At 44.7% G+C, this 19,169-nt stretch overlaps 1 protein-coding gene across 1 annotated transcript in view; it reads left to right on the top strand.

The window, feature by feature from the left end:
- The window catches only part of pou6f2 (POU class 6 homeobox 2), a 69,832-nt gene that overhangs the window by 38,280 nt on the left and 12,383 nt on the right, over nucleotides 1-19,169 (top strand). The window contains exons 6-7 of the mRNA XM_056433943.1: nucleotides 1,878-2,188; nucleotides 13,535-13,672. Coding sequence (XP_056289918.1) covers nucleotides 1,878-2,188; nucleotides 13,535-13,672 — 449 coding nt within the window. The remainder of the gene's footprint in view (nucleotides 1-1,877; nucleotides 2,189-13,534; nucleotides 13,673-19,169) is intronic.

Genomic DNA, 19,169 nt, shown 5'->3' with positions numbered 1-19,169 from the left:
TTGTCGCAGCGAAGCCGCAAAGGGAACGAAGAGCCGGCCCTGTTGCTCGACAACTTGCCCAAACATTTCAAGTGAGAATTGGACTCTTTTGCCGTTTGCACAGTTGATATATAATTCATAATGGGGGGGTGGGGGGTTAGAGAGGTGTCAATGTGTCAAAAAGGTAGAAGAAATATAACAGTGTGCTGTTTACTGGCCGAGAGACGCTGGCTTTCTTTTGCTGCGCTTGTGAGGAAAGAGGAGGAGGATCTGATGTTCATCAAATGTTCATATGTGTCCGTCCTGGAGTCTGAGTGACCACGCTGATCAAAGACGTGTCTGCCCTGATGTTTTATTCATCTTTTATGAGGCAACCATACGTAAATTATTGAAGTGCATCGATTCTTTATGTATAGAAGCTCGCCTCCGCCTGTGTTCACAATTGTTCTGCTGCATTATCAACAGATGTTCCACAACGCTCTATTGTTAGTGATGCCTTTGTGTGTCGTGGTACACTGTGTATGCGCTTTGTCCTCATGTCATGTATTAAGATGTAGTGAGCGCTCTCTTCAACGTGTTTCATTCAATTAGTTTAGAGAGAAAAATAGTTGCCTTTGTGCTATTTAATTAGTTATCATTTTTTACTTTTCAATCCTTTTTAATGTGTAGTTGGATTTCTTTTCCAGTTTGATAAGTCTAAGATAATGAGCTATAGATATTGCACAAGTACAGTTTATAACATGTATGCTTTACCCTGTATTTCTATCTTCTGATACAAATATGTTGACCTCCATCACACGCATCGGACTCTTGTCCCCTCCGAGCTCGTTTCCTCTTTTAATTCTGAGGAAATCATGTTGTGATCTGTTTGTGTTCTCCTTTTGTCTTCGAAACAAAGCTGTAAAACCACACAGTCAAAGGCAACAGATTCACTGTAAGTAGGAACAATATGTTTCTAAAGTCATGGATATTTGTTTATTTTATTCCCTTTGCATTCAGCATGGCCCATTTGCTCGCTGTGTAAATACATTTTTTATGTAGAATACAGTTTCTTTTAGAGATTTATTTTGACTGAAAAAGGGCAGTGAAGATGTTTCTGAATGTGAGCACCGTTATAAAAACCCTTCTCTCCATCATATCTGTGTGGAAACTCAGCTTGTCCTTTTTTTCTATTTAAAGAGCTGTGAAGGTCAGCCTGGATGTTGTTTTTTAGCCCGATTCTCCACATATAGTATCACAGCTCATACCTTTAGCAGACATTACTTGTTGTCCCTCTTATATTTGAGGTGGACATTCCGGCTCCGCTGGAGTATCTGAATGCCGGTGCGGCTGCAGGCCGGCTCAGCCGGAGTGCTTTTTTTAAACAGCATAAAAATGTATAAGCATTTAAATGTAGAAATTAAGTTCTAATGGTGCTCCATTATCGGATCCAATTAGTTAATGGGTTTATTTCTGAAGTCCTCCATTGAAGATGGATGTCTCTTTCTTATGAGATTTTAAGCCATTAAACCAAAGATTCTGACATTCTCCAAGTGACAATGAAGACTTTTGGCTCCGGTGAGAGCAATTATATCAGTCAGACTTGATAGCTTTGTCCTCCAACTAGCTAAATTAAATTCCCTAACTCTATCATGCAGCCTAAAAACCCTGGAGGACCTTGTTTTGGCTCCATGCAATTTGCATCTGTCTCTCACAGTTCATGCTATACATCCCACACCCCCGTGTCTATGGTGTTTCTATCTGAGGTGTGATGTTCTTCAAATAATGAGGGCTTGATGTTTCTGTGCTAAAACACATGTTGTCAGTTCCACTTTGATTTGCATGTGTTGCTCTCTATATGGGGAGTTCAGGTCTCCAGCACAGATGAATAAAACAACTCTCTCTTCTTTCATCAACAGCTACCTCATCACTGAGCTCCCAGCTCCAACACCTGCAGCAGCTCCAGCAGATGCAGCACCACCACCACCAGCAGCAACAACAACAACAGCAACAACAGCACCATCACCAACAGACCCTCGCCCACACCCAGAACCAGCTGTCATCCCAGCATCACATGACCCCGCCCGGCCACCAGCAGACCTCCGTCTCGTCTCCGGGCTCCACCTGCTCCTCCACCTCTGGACAGCCGCAGCACTCCCCGCCGCACCGGCCCAACCAGTCGCCGGCCCGCAGCCTTTCTTCGCCCGTCACCCCACCCATGCCTCTGCCGGTGAGTCCGAGAGCTGCACCAGTCCAACTCATTCTGATACCCCAGCTAATAGAGTTGGCCTCATGCCAATCTGGAACCGACTTTCTTTTCTTTAATCAAATTTTTTTTTTTGTCCATTTAAGATGTCTTTAACTGATCATAATCATTTTTCTTTTCCTCTCGGGTCACATGAGGCTGTAGCTACGTACCACCACTTTGTTATCCATTTCATTATCCAAACCGCGTATCCTTTTTGTAGGGTCGCGGGGCGCTGGAGCCGATCCCAGCTGACATAGAGCGAAGGCAGGGTTCACCCTGGACAGGCCGCCCGTCCATCTCAGGGCACATGTAGAGACAGACAACCATTCATACTCACAGTCACACCTACGGGCAATTTAGAGATCAATTAACTTCGGACTTTTACAAATGTTAAATATACTTTTCTAGAAGATTTATAAAGTTGTGTTTTTACAATTGTATACTTAATAATGAGCAACAACATTTAATGTGGATTCATTGTTTAATTCTGACTAATATCTGATATAATTCATCCAATATTCTCGATCGGTGCGTAAGATTGGTGCTTTGCTTTTGCAATATCTCAACTTATGCCATTCTATGCAGATACAAGGCTCCCATGCATATCGGTGACAACATCAATATATTGTATCAAAAGGAGCATAGAAAAAATACCCAAATAATTAGTTTCGACACATTCTATTTGTAATTTCTGTAATTCTCCACTTCAAGGAAGGACGTGCATAAGCAGCGTACAGGATGCTTAATTCTCTGTCCGCACTTGATCTTCATCAAGCGGCAGCGTTTGAATCGGGGTCGGCGGCTCGTCTGTCCATTTGGAGCTATTAGAATATGCATCTTGCTGCTAAAGCTTTGACACATCTGAGCACATCAAACTTCACCACCAGACAAGACGCCCGACTCAGATCCTCTCACGGCGGATTCAGGAAGGATTCTGAGGTTGTCTAACCTTGGACTATCCGGCTGTAATCAGTCCCTTAATCTTCCTACTCAACCTCCTTTTTAGTCACTTTGTCGGTCCATCCGTCTCGGCCCGTCTGTCCGTTTGGCTGTCACCGGGTGACGATAATAACCTATTTTATATCCCTGTGGTTTCATTTCTGGTGGAGACTGGCCAGGGTCGCCTTTCTGTCCCTGGTCACATTCATCAGCGTCAGACCCTTATTGGGTTGTGGTGCAACCTTCTTTATGGCCGGGATGAGTCGGGCTATTTGTTTCCCCCATGCAGCCCTCTCCGGCCCTGTCACGGCCTAGTGAGACTCAGCAGGAAAAACAGCCTCTGGATTTAATGGGCTCCAAAGGCTAGCCGCTACATTGCACCAAACACACTGTCCAGTCTGACTGTGGATACAAGAGCTACTGACCAACATACAGATTCACACATTGAGCTTGCACCAGGCAATGCACAAAGACCTTGGATACCAGATACACTCTAATCAGACCATCCGACTTATGAGTCTCTGATTTATGAGGAAAACACTATTTTGTTAAATTTCCTGTGCTCTCCCTCTCTGACTCCCAAAGGCAGCAGGTTACTTTAGAACAAGCTCCCTGCATCGAGACGGCTGAGACCCTTTAGCGTTATACGGATCGTCTTCTTCTGAAAGAAGCAGTGAGGATGATTATGATGACTGAGGACAGAGCTCCCTGGAGAGGGGCCAAAGGGGCCACATCAGGTATCATTAAGATATTGCCTCATCAAATAGGATTATGAAGTGTGTGTGTGTGTGTGTGTGCGTGTGTGTGTGTGTGTGTGTGTGTGTGGGAGAGACAGAAAGGCCATAAAAGGTTTAGTTTCTCTGGGTCAGTGCTGGTGTTGTCAAAGACTGTGTCACCCAGCGAGGGCCTCGCCCAAGGACAGGTCGCAGCCTCAGCACCCACTCAAAGATGCAATAGGATTTAAACAGCAGCTCCTCTCTCCACCGCCGGGGTCATTGATTGGATTTTCCGTTTTAAGTTTAACATTTTATATATTCATGCAGACTCCCTGAGCAGAGACCTTCTCACAAACACACGTGAATTGCCAGCGTTATCCTCCTTTTGTTTGTTTTAATTGAACACACAGAAGGGCATTTCTGGTATTTCCATGCTTCACCCAGAGGAGCCGGTCTGTCATAATTAGGATAATACAATCGGCATTACACAGATAACACACCGTTATTATTCAGGCGGCTGAATTACCCCGCCATTCAACTATTTGCCGGAAATACAGCACAGAGCTGCAGAGAGACAAACACTCATTATGTTCCAATTAATGTCCCATTGTAATTCTCATCTCATGGGAGGTGTGTGATCTTCTTGGTAAACCCATAGCGAGGGAATCCTGAGCATGTGTTACATCCCCAGAGTTTCTAGTGTTTGCTGTTTTTAATTTGTGAAACGGAATTAATTAATTGGTTTATTAATAGCCCGATTAGAATGCAAATCACACCACAGCAGACTGTGTCCCCTCGAGTCAGTGGTCTGAACTCCGATTACTGCATCTAATTTGGTTTAAACAGAGTTGGAATTCTCCTCTTTGCCCCGCCCACTCCGTCTCGCGCCGAGTGCAGTGCGACGCGGCCGGTGGCTGCCTGAAATAGCCACCACGGTGATGACAAATAGACGGGCGGAGATTATGAAATTTGCTTAAGTGTGTTAATGGGCTGATTGTGGGAGCCCGCTGGATTTTCGCTGGAAGTTGATTGATTAGAGCTGCGGGTTTTCTCCACGCCCAGAGAGCTCAGGGATTTGACGGGGTGAAGGCGCTCGCCAAGTCGGTTACACCGGAATTGATCTTAATTAGATCTGAAAGACCTGCCACAGCAGAATGGTCGCGGCGATTAAAATGAAAAACAGGAGAAATTACTGATCAAATTAATCATAATGTCGGGCTACAGCTGTAGGTCTGGTGTAATTTGCCACTCCAGTGAGTTACATCAGCCCAGGCTGGGAGAGGAGAGGTAGTACATACTGATCCGTGGCGGCGGGAAGCTTAGGCCAGCCTATCGACTGCCTTATTCAAATGCCCTGGACCCTCCTGACCCTGCTGCGCCATCCAGTGGAGCCCCGACATCTCTCGCTCTCTCTGGCTCCGATCTAATTAGTCGTCTTTTCCTTTTTTTACATTATGTCTTTCTTCATCCGGGGGCGGCATCTTCAACACCGGCTCTTGTCAGTCTTGTCACCCCCATGTTGTGTGTTAGCTAATCGCCTCTGACCTTGGTCCAGTGTCTGGCTGGCTGGTTTTTGGGAGGGGGGGGGAGCTGGAAATGGAGGTGTCCTGTCCTCCTCCTCCGTCAGACTCCGTCTCCCCTTCGCAGTCGTCTCCTTGATCGCTGTCAGAGCCCCACACTGGGCCTGTCCACTCTCCAGCCGCACACTCGTCGGGGTAATGACAGCCCAGGGGCCTGCCTCCTACCCCTGTGCTCCACAATTTACCACCAAAGCGTCCACAGACATCTCTCTTCTTCCCCACTGGACCCCGGCATCACACGACCGCAGGGCCTCAGACCCACAAGTGCTGCAATTACCTGAGCCTCTCCTCGATCCTTTTTTCTCTCTCTCTCTCACTCTCTCTCTTGCTCTCCTTTCTACCCCTTGGCTCCCTCACTGTTCCCCGGCAATCAGCTTTCATTAGAGGCCTCTAGTGAAAACCCGTCGTCACCAAGGTCAGCGGCTGCCAACCACAACGGCCTTTCAGAGGCCTGGCTGTCTGCACTCTCCCTCTCCCCTCACCTCCTTGCCATTCTGCCCTCCATCTCCTCCCATTCGCTCCACCATCCTCTTCAAGTCTTGGGCCCATCTTTGCTGCTTTCGTCTCCAGCTGAGGCCCCTTCAGACACTCCTGTCAGTCTTTTTTCCACTGCAGTGCACTTTTACTTATGTCAACCGCTGTTAAAATCTCCACTGTCCAATTTGCTCCGAATGTGTCTTTTTTTATGGCCGGTGGGTGTCTCTCCCATTATATTAACTTGTGTATTAAATGAGCCTTGCACATCGATTAATTGATTTTGCAGATTAGTTCCACGTCTTTTCAATTTAGCGAAACGGGCCGCCATCATTCCTTGGGGTATTAAATCAAAATTAAAATGACATGCTCAACTGTGGACCCAATGGCTGTAGCTTGTCGATGGAACTGGCAACACTCAGTTTGAGCAAAGAGTCTATTATCTATCAAATGTCTCATAACTCAACTGTGGTGTCTGTGGTTTGGAAAACGATCACTGAGTTTATTAACATTCACAGATGTTTTTCAACTGATTTTGCAGTAAATTTCTTCCAGAATATAATTGTTTTGAGTGCTTGTCAAAGTTAATATAATATAACTATCATTATAATATCAAAATAATATGTTTGTTTATTTAGTCGTAGAAGTAAAGTGCTGGACCATGTCTAATAATGAGGACACTGATGTTAATTAATATTTAATGAGTGTATTTAGTATTTCTCCGAGGCTTAAAAAACAAACACTTGGACTGTAAGTTGTCAGACAACATAATTAATCAGGTAAATAGAGTTGAGTAAATAAAAACAATTAAAAATAAATCTGGGTTTCCTCAAATAGTGGCGAAAGTTGTGTTCTTACATGTGACATCAATACGAAGGTGAAGTTGCCAACGGATCTGAATACACATGAGCCTCACATGTGTCCATCATCCATGATAACACCTGTTTTAAAATCACACTGTCCTCATAAAGCTGAATGCTGTGTGGTGTCAGTGTGTGTGCGGCGTGGTTCAGAGCATGAACGGGCCCTCGGCTCCCCCGCAGCTCAGCCCGGCCGCTTATTAATGCACAGGAGGCTCTTAAGAAGGCAGAAAATTGCCTTACATAACAAGCGCTCCACATTTTAGAAATACAAAATGTGCACTGTTGACTGAAGCAGAAAATAAGACTGTTGCCCATCAACAGAACCACATTTCATATGAATAATTATAAAGCACGGGAGCTAGATGAGGAAAACAACCTGACCATGACAGCTCTACTACTTTTATTTACTTCAAATGAGGGATTAGGCAGGAAAAAAATCGACAGACTTAAGGACCAACGATGAGCTCTGAATTTATAAACAGGGAGAAACTTCAATGTGTCATATTTCAGAAGGATCATTTCTTAACTTTTAAAATTACACCTAAAGGCTGCCTTGCACTTACTTCTTGGCTTTTCAGGCTTCATCTTTTTTTCTTCTCTGTTTCGAGGTCTGTGATTCTTCTAACCGTGGCCCCGCTGCCCTCGCACGGCGCCCTGATCAGCCCACATGCACATTGGGGCCAACACGTATTAGACGCCCACAGGGGAGCCCTCACAGAGAGCAGCGAGCAACGGCTCACCTAACAGAGGATAAGGAATAGGGTTTCTTTAATTATGAGGCAGGGCTGTGACATTGAGTTCCCCCCTTCCTCCTCCAGCAGCCTCCCAGACACCGTCTAAGTGCTCCGCTCCGCTGAGGAGGCCAGTCCCCCCGCGGGGCGCCATTCCACGGCCTGTAATTTCTGATGCCCATTAGTGACCGCAAACAGAGCACCGGTTCACACAAGGAATACAGCCTGTAAAAAGACCCTTCTCATGCAACGTTATTGCATTATGCCCTCCTCGTAGACCAAGTCAAAAGTCCCATGTGTGATCCTTGTGGAATATTATTAGAAATGCTTCTCCACCGCGTTTGCAGTCGCGGTTTAGCGACGACTATATTTTGGTATTTTTCAATGTATCGTGGGCTGCGTGAATTGAAATTCCTCTAAACTGTACCCTGCTGCTCTGAACTCTATGAGGAGCATTTTTATATTTTTCTTAGTACAGGATTTTAAGCCTTTTCTCTTTTATTATCGGAGTGTGCAATTGATGGTTTTGTAAATAGATTCAACCAGAATGCAAGAACAGTGCATTTTTCTTAAGTCGACTCCTCAAAAAGAGGAGCCTCAGAAGTCAAAACTCGAGTAATCAATACAAATACGGGTGTAAATGTCATCAATTCATCTCTCTACTTATGCTGATTTAGCTTGTTCCAACGGTTGTGTATATTTTGAAAAGAATCCAGAGACAGTGAAGCAGAGAGACACGGAGGGAGGGGAGGGAGGCGCATTTATCGATCAAGGGTGACCACATCTTAGCCACAGAGCCCCTCTCTCGTGATTAATCTTAGGGCTTAGAGTTGGCCAATGACACATGACAGGCCTCCCCCTCAAACTCCTCCATTTCTCTTCATTACCGGCCGTATTTTTGGACACCACAGTGGAGAGTAATCATTTACCTTTATTGTGTTTATAAAGCTGCGGCATGGATGACCCTTCCTATATTGAATTGAGGACATCAAAAGATCACTGGACATTGATTAGAAGGATATTAAAGTCATTCAAATGCTATATTTATATGTCAAACAACAGCAGAGTGAAAAGAGATTTCCAACTAAACGAAAACAAATGGGAAGAGGTCGTTGCAATCGGAATGGAACCCCTGAAATCAAGAAATATATTGTATTACATATTGAATAATTGAGGTACTTGTCATCCAAAGGCTGAGGAGAGTATTAATAATACAACATCATTTCTTCATGCTCTGATCTCCTGGCTTTAATGATTTTATTTTTCATTTTCTCACAGCAACCAGAGAAAACGTAGCCAGGTATAAACTTTAAAGTCGGAGCAGCAGTAGATTTACTGTGACGCGGGTTTAACGCTGCTATGAGTTCCAACCCAACACTCGTATGGTACAGAAATAACTGCACCAAATATGTCACATCGCCGGCTGAACTGGTCAGCACTTTCCTGGAGATACTTAATCACCAAGTAGTTTCACATTTAATACAACAGCTAAATATTATAGATCATTCCTCAGGAAGAGAAATAGTGTAAGAGGAATGTAGTTTACCTTCTATGTTCACTCGCTGAGTGTCCCCTAACCAAAAGAAATACACTGCTGCTGTGATTGATGACTAAGAACCCACTCTGAACCTCCGTGCCTCACAATTATCAACAAATGGGCTGGAGCAGATTTTATGTCATGATTAAAGCTGCTGTTAATTTCACATGAGGGTAATGAGTGGGGAGATTGACGGCCACTGTCCGACACTCCATCATCCCTTTATAGTTTGTTTAAACGTTTTCACGACTCTTTTCCTCCTTCATTTGCATTTTGCCTCATTAGATATGGCCATTTCTGAAGCTGCCTACGATATCCATTTCCTGGAGTTAATGCATTTTATTTGATCAGCCAAACCTCCTCCGTTAACTCGCTGTCATTCTGGCGTTTCATATGACATCACTCCATTAGCGCCCGCCGTGCCACCTCCACACCCGCTGCCACCACCATCCCTCCAACGCCTTAAGCAATTACAATGTCCGACCGTCTCCGGGTGCGGCGTTATTGTGTTTCTCCGGGTGTTATCTGGCCCAGTTGTTCTATCCGTCTTTCACTTCCCGATATTTTTCCTCAAGAATGGCTTTTTCGGGGGTTTATTTCTCACAATGGCTGGAGCAGAGGCCCAGTGGTGAGCAATAGCCGGGGCTCGGAGGACTCGGAGTGCACGGCCACAGTGCGAGGCCCAGCTAACCGAGGGACCAGAGGTGTTTCGGAGAGCCTAATGGCATTTCGATGTTCATAAGCACAGAGGAGGGGAGGTGGGGGAGGTGGGGGAGAGGCTGTTTTAGGGGAGGGGGAGAGTCAGCAGAGGACTGTCAGCAGAAGACTAGCAGAGTCTTGACAGACAGAGAGCGCGTTTTCTCATGTCACAGCTGATTACATTCACTCCGGAGTGGGAAAAGAGCGCGGAGGAGACAGAGATGTGGGGTCGGGATAAACGAGGGAAACTTCCACGTTGTTCCAGAGATAAAGGACATTTTTCTCAGGAACAATAGTGCTATTAACTGTTTTTTCTGTTTGACCCACTTTGACACAATTTAGGCTGAGTGGTAGCAAGAAAAGCATGAAGACGCTGGCGTGTGTCACAACTGTCCACATTTACTTATTCCACCTATAATCAATCGGAGAGTCTTTTTGAAAAGAAAAATGTTTGTATCAATTTCTAGGCAACGGTTTCATTGTCAAATAAAAACATGACTGATCACCAATTTGCGAAATCCTTCTGTGTGGTCTTATATTCTCTATTTTTCTCTCTGATACATTTGATTCTGTTGTTGAATCATAGATGTGCAAAAAATACATTTTACACGCAGCTGAAGCACAAGCATAGACAAATCTGCCTGCTGGTGTGTGTGCGCCACTTTGTCCATTTACCTTTGCTCTTTTCTGTCCTGTGCAGGCCCAGAAGAAGAAAAAAGCAATTAAGTTTCAAACGTCCATATGAAAAGAGCAAAACCAAGAATAAACTCCAGTTAGTTTGTGTCAGACAATTTGAGTTTCCAGGGGTCTCTCCACGGTCTGTGGGGACGCTATTTTTCCTTCTATTCCTGAGATTACACGGGTTGCTGCACCAGCTGACCCTCATGGCCAAACAGGCAACGGAGAGCCCGGCGGAGTTTAGATTCACTCCCCTTCACACCGTCCAGACAAAAGATGCATTTTTAGGAGTTTGCAGGCTTTTTTTTCTCGGCCCTTCAGAAACACTTATTGTGTGTTTGCTGATCCCTGTGTAGCGCTTTTATATTTGGCTATAATGAACTGTGATCACGCGGAGAGTGATAGCAGTTGTGGTGACTCAAAGGCGACAAGATGATGTCTCATGATATTATGGATGCTCGAGTGGCGCTAAGGTCTGCTGCTCCTGACGAAATAGACGTTTCTGACTTGAATTTAACTTTACGGTCTCCGACAATTTCTTGAATAAATACACTGGCTTCGGTTTTTTTTTTCATCCCGGCACTGACCAGAGTGGTCGACGCTGCTGAAAATCCTCCCGACGCCCCTTTTCATTGGGAATGAAAAGAATGAAACACAATGGTTAACATGCAGGCTCTGCAAACCGGAAGACCACTGTTTATCTCCTCCAACACATGCAATCAGTACAAATGCTCGGCCAGGTCTGTCATTTTGTGCCTCCCGCCAAGAGGAGTCACCGTGGCGGAAAATCACCTGTTTGAGAGTGGAACACAGCCTCGCCTCTCCTCAGTCCTAACTCTCCCTCCACCCGCTATCCATATTACCCGCTGCCAGCAAGGATGCAGCCGTGAAGCCCGCTCTCTTTTCTCCTGGATTTACCAGAATAACATGGCACCTGATAGGGCTATCATCGAATGAGGCTCAATGGTAATGTTTCAAATAAATCTGAAAGCTTCTCCAACAACCGATCACTCGACACAATGACACCAAGCAAGCGCAGACGATTTTCAGGGGGACTCTGGGTGTGCTCGCCCGAGCTGATCACATTGTCTGTCTGTTGATCTGTAGCACTTTTTTTGTCGCTCTGTTTAACACATTCACCATCACAACGCCCATAATACTGTTCTCACCAACGTGGCTTGAAGGCCCCTGTATCGACGCTTAACCCTCCTATTACCTTTAGGGTCAATTTGACCCCATTCAATGTTTAATGTCGGTGTTCTTTGGGGTCAATTTGACCCCAGGCTGTTTTTCACTGTCAAACATATAAGAAATATCAACTTTTTTATATATTTAAAGGGCTATTTAGGTAGTCAACAAACAAACATAAAGTACCTCACACTTAAACTTGGGAAACAATATTAATTCTAATAATTTTCTGGAGGTTTTAATTGCTGGGGTCAAATTAACCCCGAGGGTAAAATATGTTAGTAAATGTGAAGGTAACAGGAGGGTTAAAACAGTAACTAGGGCCACGTTTCTTTCTTTCTTCCTTTCAACTTCTAGGTCTTCTGTCGTCAGTGTCACGTGTGTGTGTGTGTGTGTGTGTGTGTGTGTGCGTGAGGTTGGCACCTTGCATGGCAGCCTCTGCCATCACTGTATGAGTATGAGAGTATGTGAATGGCTGAATGCTGATATGTAGTGTAACACGGACGACTAGAAAGACGCTTTGACAAATGCAATTTACCGTTTGAATGTTCCCAAAGTGTCGGAGCATCCAAATGAGCTTACATATGATCCCGTATCGGCACATAGAGGCGTGGGAGCCCGTTACTGCTGCATACAAGTCAGAATCAGCTTTGTGCTTTTCTAACATTTCAGACGTCAAGATCTATGAAGGACAACCGCTGGACACATAAAAGACAATCTTGCGATTATCGGGGGAAAAACTGGATGACTTTCAGACGCGGGGAGGCAATATCAATCACGGCCAATTTAAGGCCACCTACATGAAATATGATTTCATAAGACAAATGCGGTGTCATTCTTAATGTGCTTAACCTTTACTGTCAATGAAAAAGTATTGATCGCACTGTGGCATTTTTTCATCATTTGATTTCAGAAAGTGTAATAATATATGGTGGTGGGGTAAGATAGGAAATGAATGGCAACTGAATGATTACAGACGCACGCGGGTGAATTCCTTGCAGAGAACAGAGGGTGCGGAAACATTGACGCTCTCAGTAAAATCATTTATTTCGCATTACATTGTATTTGTATGTTAAACCTTTCATATAAACTCTACTTTTAATTTCAGCAGTTTTGTTTGAATGTGTTTTGAACCAGTATCCGCAGCAGGCAGCATCCTTCTAAGCCATGTTTCTATGATGTCTCTATTCTGTTGAGTAATTGGGAGGTCTTTGATCTACTTACTCAACCTAATAAGACATTGCTCTGCTGCACTACAACCAAATCAGCAGTGCATTTTCAGCCCCCTAATAAGTGGTTAGCTTGATTTATATGGGTAATCTCGGCGATGTGACTCTACAACCCGTCCCCGTTGCAAGGAGCCTCTTTTTACAACCACAGGCCAGACCGGATGAGTCCATTACAGCGGGGGGTAAAGACGGTCGTTTTAACCCTCCTCTCCTCCAAAAGTAGCAGTGCGATAGTGCATCGTGACGCAGGAGGAATTCTTAGTCGAAGCATATTGAAGGGAGTTGGCGATACAGTGATGCATGACCACGCGGCCCGGCTCTATTGTGAAAGCGGATGCTGTTGGGCCAATGCTGCGGGCGGCTCGGCTCGGCTCGGCCCGTGGGGAGCCCCGGGGGCCGGAGGAAGCACTTAGAGTGGTAAAATGGCCACTTATTCACAACCACCCTCCCGTTCTCTCTGCTCCTCCCTACCCTTGAGCCTCCCACTGGGTTCAGGAGCACAGACCTCTGGGAGATGCATGATGGACTACTGGTCTATACAGGCCTTTTCTGGCCTTGGCAACAATGAAGCCGCCCCCACACACACACCAAGCCCTCATGAACCTGCTTTCTTTTAGGAATTACCATGATACTTGTAAACACGGGTGAGATAAAAACGTAAAGTTTTGACGGATGATTTCTTTGCCCTCTCCAGCTGAACCCATTGGCCAGCCAGGCGGCGGTGGCAGCGGCGGCCGCCATGGGGTCCATCGCCGGTTCTCAGGTGTTCGGCAACGCCTTGTCAAACCTGCAAGGAGCCACCGGACAGCTGGTCACCAACGCACAAGGACAGGTGGGTGCTGAGCATTGGATGCTGCCATGATCAAACTAAATACATTCTGAACTAGAACGGGCACTCGGTAGAGCGCATACCTTCGCATATCACAATATTGGGCATTGAAATATGAACATTTTGGCATTAGTTGCATGCCAATTGGATAAAAATTGACCGCGCTATGGTAAAAAGAAGATTTTGACCTTTTCATGACCTTGACTTTTGACCCGATCGATCCCAAAATATAATCAAATGGTCCCCGGATAATAACCAATCATCCCACCAAATTTCATGCGATTCGGTTTAATACTTTTTTAGTTATGCGAGTAACACGCATACAAATAAATAAATAAATACACGGCGATCAAAACAAAACCTTCCGCATTTTCAATGCGAAGGTAATGATATATTATACCTACAGCTAATTAAGTACGTCAGTTCCCTTGGTAACGGATCTGTAAGAGATGTTACTGGACCATCCATCACGTACGAATGTGCAGCTCCGAAGAAAACATTTGTATAGTATTTCTGATCTTTCCTCATAGATTTCTAGTGGGGAAACTGTGTTGTCTTAAAGCTGTTTGTCCACACTGCCGTCGCCACCCCACTATATATTAAGCTTTTTGGGAATAAACAAAGTCCTTCTTTCTCTTATTCGCATGCGCCTGTCGCTGTAAACTGCTGACCTTGTCATATTTACAGGGTGGCTGGCAGAATTGTTCCATCAGTAGCCAGAGGCCTGAACGATGATGCTTGTCATTGTGGGTCCCTATCTAATGAATCATCTTATCGCAGGTGCACACAGCACACATTAAAGGAGAATTGTGTGTACACACCAAAGCCAAAGTGAATTTATTTACCAATGAAAACAAGCAAAAACAGTTGATTTTTAATTGTTAAACTTGCCCACTACATTACATTAAGCCCACTGGTTTTCAGTGCCAGGTCCACCAGTGTGACCATGCCTCATTGTTTATCGTAGAGTGTTGTCCGTGAGCGAGCGCTTGATGCTAAACGTCGCTAATGACACAGTATGGACTCACAAGGTGCCCGGAGCACTGGGGACAGATCACTGGATGTGGACTTGATGGGATGCTCTGTGCTTTTGTGGTGTCTTGCCGGCTGACAGTCCCTGACATAATCAGGTCACAGAGACGGTCAAAGCCGTGGGCTACAGCCTTTACTCCCCACCTCATTATTCCACAGCATTATACAGACGGGGGGCTCTGAAACACGCACTGCCATATCAGAAGGTCCCGCCCCTCCCTTTCCCTCAGCACTAAGGAAATTATACAGGCTAATACACAACCGTTCAAAAGTTTGGGGTCACTTAGAAATGTCTTTATTTTTCAAAGAAAAGCACTGTTTTTTCAATAAAGATAACATTAATCAAAAATACACACTATACATTGTTAATGTGGTAAATGACTATTCTAGGTGGAAACGTCTGGTTTCTAATGAAATATCTCCATAGGTGTATAGAGGCCCATTTCCATCAATGATCACTCCAGTGTTCTAATGGTACATTGTGTTTGCTCATCGCCTTAGAAGACTAATATCTGATTAGAAAACCCTTGTGCAATTATGTTAGCACAGCTGAAAACAGTTATGATGGTGATATAAGCTATACAACTGGCCTTCCTTTGAGCTTGAAGTTTGAAGAACAAAATTAATACTTGAAATATTAATCATTATTTCTAACCTTGTCAATGTCTTGACTATATTTTCTATTCAATTTTCAATTCATTTGATAAATAAAAGTGAGTTTTCATGGAAGACACAAAATTGTCTGGATGACCCCAAACTTTTGAACGGTAGTGTACGTATTTAAACAAGGCTAGAGGTCCACCAAACACACTCCGAGAACTTATGTCTACATGTTGGTTTGTATTTCCTCATCGGCTTTCATCCATTCACGGTAGTGTTTCATTTGAATTGGGAGAAAACATTTTTTCCGATGAGTAAAACGTTCCTGTTGCTTGAATTTAAAACATAGTCTCCTGTCTTTGACATTTTTATTTCCTCCACAACTCTGTCAAAAGACCTTTTCATAAGCGAACGCTCTGGGGACCTTGAAAAGTCTCGTGTTTGATGGACGTTTGGAGTTCAATATGTTTTGAAAACTTAATTATATTGGCCCAGCTTCTTTATTCTCCAAAGAGAATCAATGAGGCTCTTTTTACCCTCACCGCCTCTTCATCAGTGATTTAGGCTGTGGATAAAAGCCAGAATATTATTAAGTCACTGTCACTCCAGATTCTTTTTTTTCCCTTTGTGGCATTTTTGTGAACATCTTCTATTCAATGCAAATTCTCACTCGCTTTAATGTGGCAGTCAAACTGTGTTGGGAAATGAGGACATTAGGGGCTATTTCATGGAGAGTGTACCGCACGCCCTGAAAGGTGTAGATGGCACCTGAATGGTTTGTGTGTGTGTGGAAAATCCCAGTTTAATAAACACTGGTTCCTTAGCTTTGTGTTTGGAACTCGCTTCTCCCCGAATTTGGGCTGTCAGGCCATGCATCCCGTTTCCTCCCAGCATCCCCAGCATTGGGAGAGGCCTTTGTGCCCCTGAGGTGTACTCTGCTGGAACTAATGCAGAGAACAACAGGTAAAGAACACGTGCACGGTTAACCTGCGGAGCCAGTGTGCCCTTTGTATTGACGGAAGCTTCCAGCCCTTAGATTAGGTGTAGCCGCAGTGTAAACTGCTGCTGCCCTTGTAACTGAAAATCTTTTGTCGGGCTACAGCTATTGATTATTTTCAGTGTCAATTATTCTTTCGATGAACTACCAAGTTCCCAGTCTGACGTTTTTTTCCGGCCATCAATCCCAAAACCAAAGATAATACATTTATAATGATATAAGAAAAGCACAGAAAAGCAGAAAATACTTACATTTAAGAATCTGCAACAAGCTAAAGTTTGATTGTGTTGTATAATTATACGACTAATCCTTGCTGCATTAATCTACTGTATCTGCATCTTGGTGTATATTTAAGGAAACTGTACAAGGGCTGTCAAATTACTTGAAAATAAATGTCTTTTATCCAATCAACCATGATGAGTCTGCTATTTCAGCCTTTGATTTGCTCTGAGTGTTTGGACTTGTGTGTGTTGACACAAGTCCAAACTTCCCAAACATTTTCCCTCTTCGATCTCGATTCACCGCATGAACAGTGGAGGAGAGAAAATGGGCAGAGATATTGCCTGGCGACCATGGCTAAAGATACAGATTGCCCTGGCTGGAGAGATGAGATGAGAAACAAGAGCAGCATAATCTTAATGAGTTCTGCTGGGTGGAGGGAGGCGCGTTCCTCACATGCCATACGGAGTGGAGCGGGAGGCAAAAACAGGAAGCCAAAAATACGAGGACAAACTGAAAGATAGCTGAGGAGAGGCCTCGGCAGTGACGCAGGGTCCTGAAGGCTGTGTGTTTATGAAATGGTGTGATGATTAATTTGCACCTGGAGAAATTAAAATAATTGCATGTCTCCGTCAAATTTGGGCTTTTTTTCCCCTGCGGTTGTATTTTGAGTACTGCAGCTTTAAGAGCACACATGCAACCTTCTTTAGAGTTACTTCACTGGTGTGCTTAACCAGTAGAAACACGAGGAATGTATAGCAACGATAGGATGAATGAAACCAGTTACGTGCTGTTGTCACTTTTGTCTCATTAGAAGAGGTTTAAAAAGGTTTTTTGTTCGAGATTTAAACATTACACTGTGATGCACTTGCACTTCTTTAAAAACACAAGCATCCAGTCGGAAATGGTCTCAACATGTACTGGTTTGGACATTTTTAGATTAGGTTTTGATCGCCGAGGTTTGGTGATAATATCAAAAGAAGAATTTAATAATTGGATATGCAGAATGGAGGCATGTTGACAAACAGATAGTGTTGAACTTTGCTTCAATATAAGCTGAAGTGAACAAATATATTAATGATATAGATCATTATTGTAAAATAATATGTAAACCTGAGATTCTGACCTACCATTGTTTATTAATTGACCCTTTTTATGAAACAGAAGCGCTCAAAAAGTATTGATGTTTGATTGTCATTATCTTAATCTATAAACTGAAGAATACTTTTATAAATGAGGGCCGTGCTCTGTAAGCCTTTCCCCATTCGGAAAGTCTTCCCCTCTGTCTATAAATTAGCTCTCAAAGCATTGAGCTGTGAGACGCTGCCGCGGAACATCTGCCCGAGATAGTCCGATGGAGAAGCATTGCATTGTGGGACAGGGACGAGAGCTAAGCTGTCAGTTACGTGCTATTTTATTATGCTTATAGAACAACCACTTAGTCCAATGACGATGAATAATTGAGCGGAACAAGTTCCCTGCCACAGCGGCATGCAAAGCGGGATCAGTGGGACTCCGGAGACAAGAGCGTCAGGCAGGGCAATAAAATATGCTAAGTGGCAGGAGGGCATTACAGCGGATTTGTAAAGCCGGCGCGGAGAGAAAGATAAATTATCTCTCCCCTAATGCGAAGGAACGTAAGCAAATGAGCCGTGGCAGGGATGAATTACAGATTGCCGGCCCACCTTTCTCTCACTGATCCTTCCCTATTATGTCAAGGAGATGAAGGGAGGGGAGGCGGAGGAGGACCCAGTGCTGAAACACATCAGCAGCGGTGGCTATGAGGGACCCAGTGAAGGCCTGGATCATGTAATGTAGAAGCTGTTTGTAGTGTTAAGGTGGAGAAGCATAAAATAAAATATGAACTTAAAGTTGAAGTCGATGCAATCTTTGCAAAAGCAGCCCTTTGTCCGGTTGCCAAATAACACAATTTTGAATGATGGGCGTCTCATCCACGTTGAGCTGCTCTCTGGTGAAATGAGGCTTGGTGGAGGAGCGATGTCAGCGGGGGGGGGGGGGCACGGCTGCTCAGAACCAGTCCCCAGATGACATTAACCTTCATCATGGTGAAGAGGCACTAAGTCCCCCCTAAAGCGCCACTCTTGGCCACACTCTGGCAGCTCTGAGAGCTAAAACGCTGCAGTGACTCTCTGCCGCCCCCTTTGATCTGCCCTTCCTGATTACAGCCACGGAGGAGAGGAAAGCCTGGGCTGGAGAGGGGGGGGGAGGAGGGGTGAAGTACCCCTGGGACCCAGGGAGTTGAATTAGAAACACAAGGTCCTGTCTCACTCTCTGATGCGCCTCTTCTTCTCCCTCTTACCGTTTCTTTTTCTTGCTCTTTCTTCCCACTTCTCCCTTTCTGCCCGGGTGTGTGAGAGAGGGTGAAATGGGGGGTCTCTCAGCAGCCTCACTCCCTTCTCACCAGAGACGGACAAAGACACTTAAAGCACAAACACACTTAGACACACACAGTCGCACATACGCACACTCATCCCGGGCTCGGCCTGGTGATGGATAAGACGGTCAGTGGTGTGCACCATCACACACACACACACACACAGGTATTCGGCGCTGACCTTTGCAGTGCGCTCCCAGCAGTCTGCTTTGGCTTCACTTGCTCCAGCCTGTAAAACCACCAGACAGATGATCAGT

Source organism: Pseudoliparis swirei, chromosome 16 (genome assembly GCF_029220125.1).
Source record: "Pseudoliparis swirei isolate HS2019 ecotype Mariana Trench chromosome 16, NWPU_hadal_v1, whole genome shotgun sequence".
Classification (NCBI taxonomy): domain Eukaryota; kingdom Metazoa; phylum Chordata; class Actinopteri; order Perciformes; family Liparidae; genus Pseudoliparis; species Pseudoliparis swirei.
Note: the sequence above shows the minus strand (reverse complement) of the source record. Positions and strands in the feature narration are given on the sequence as shown.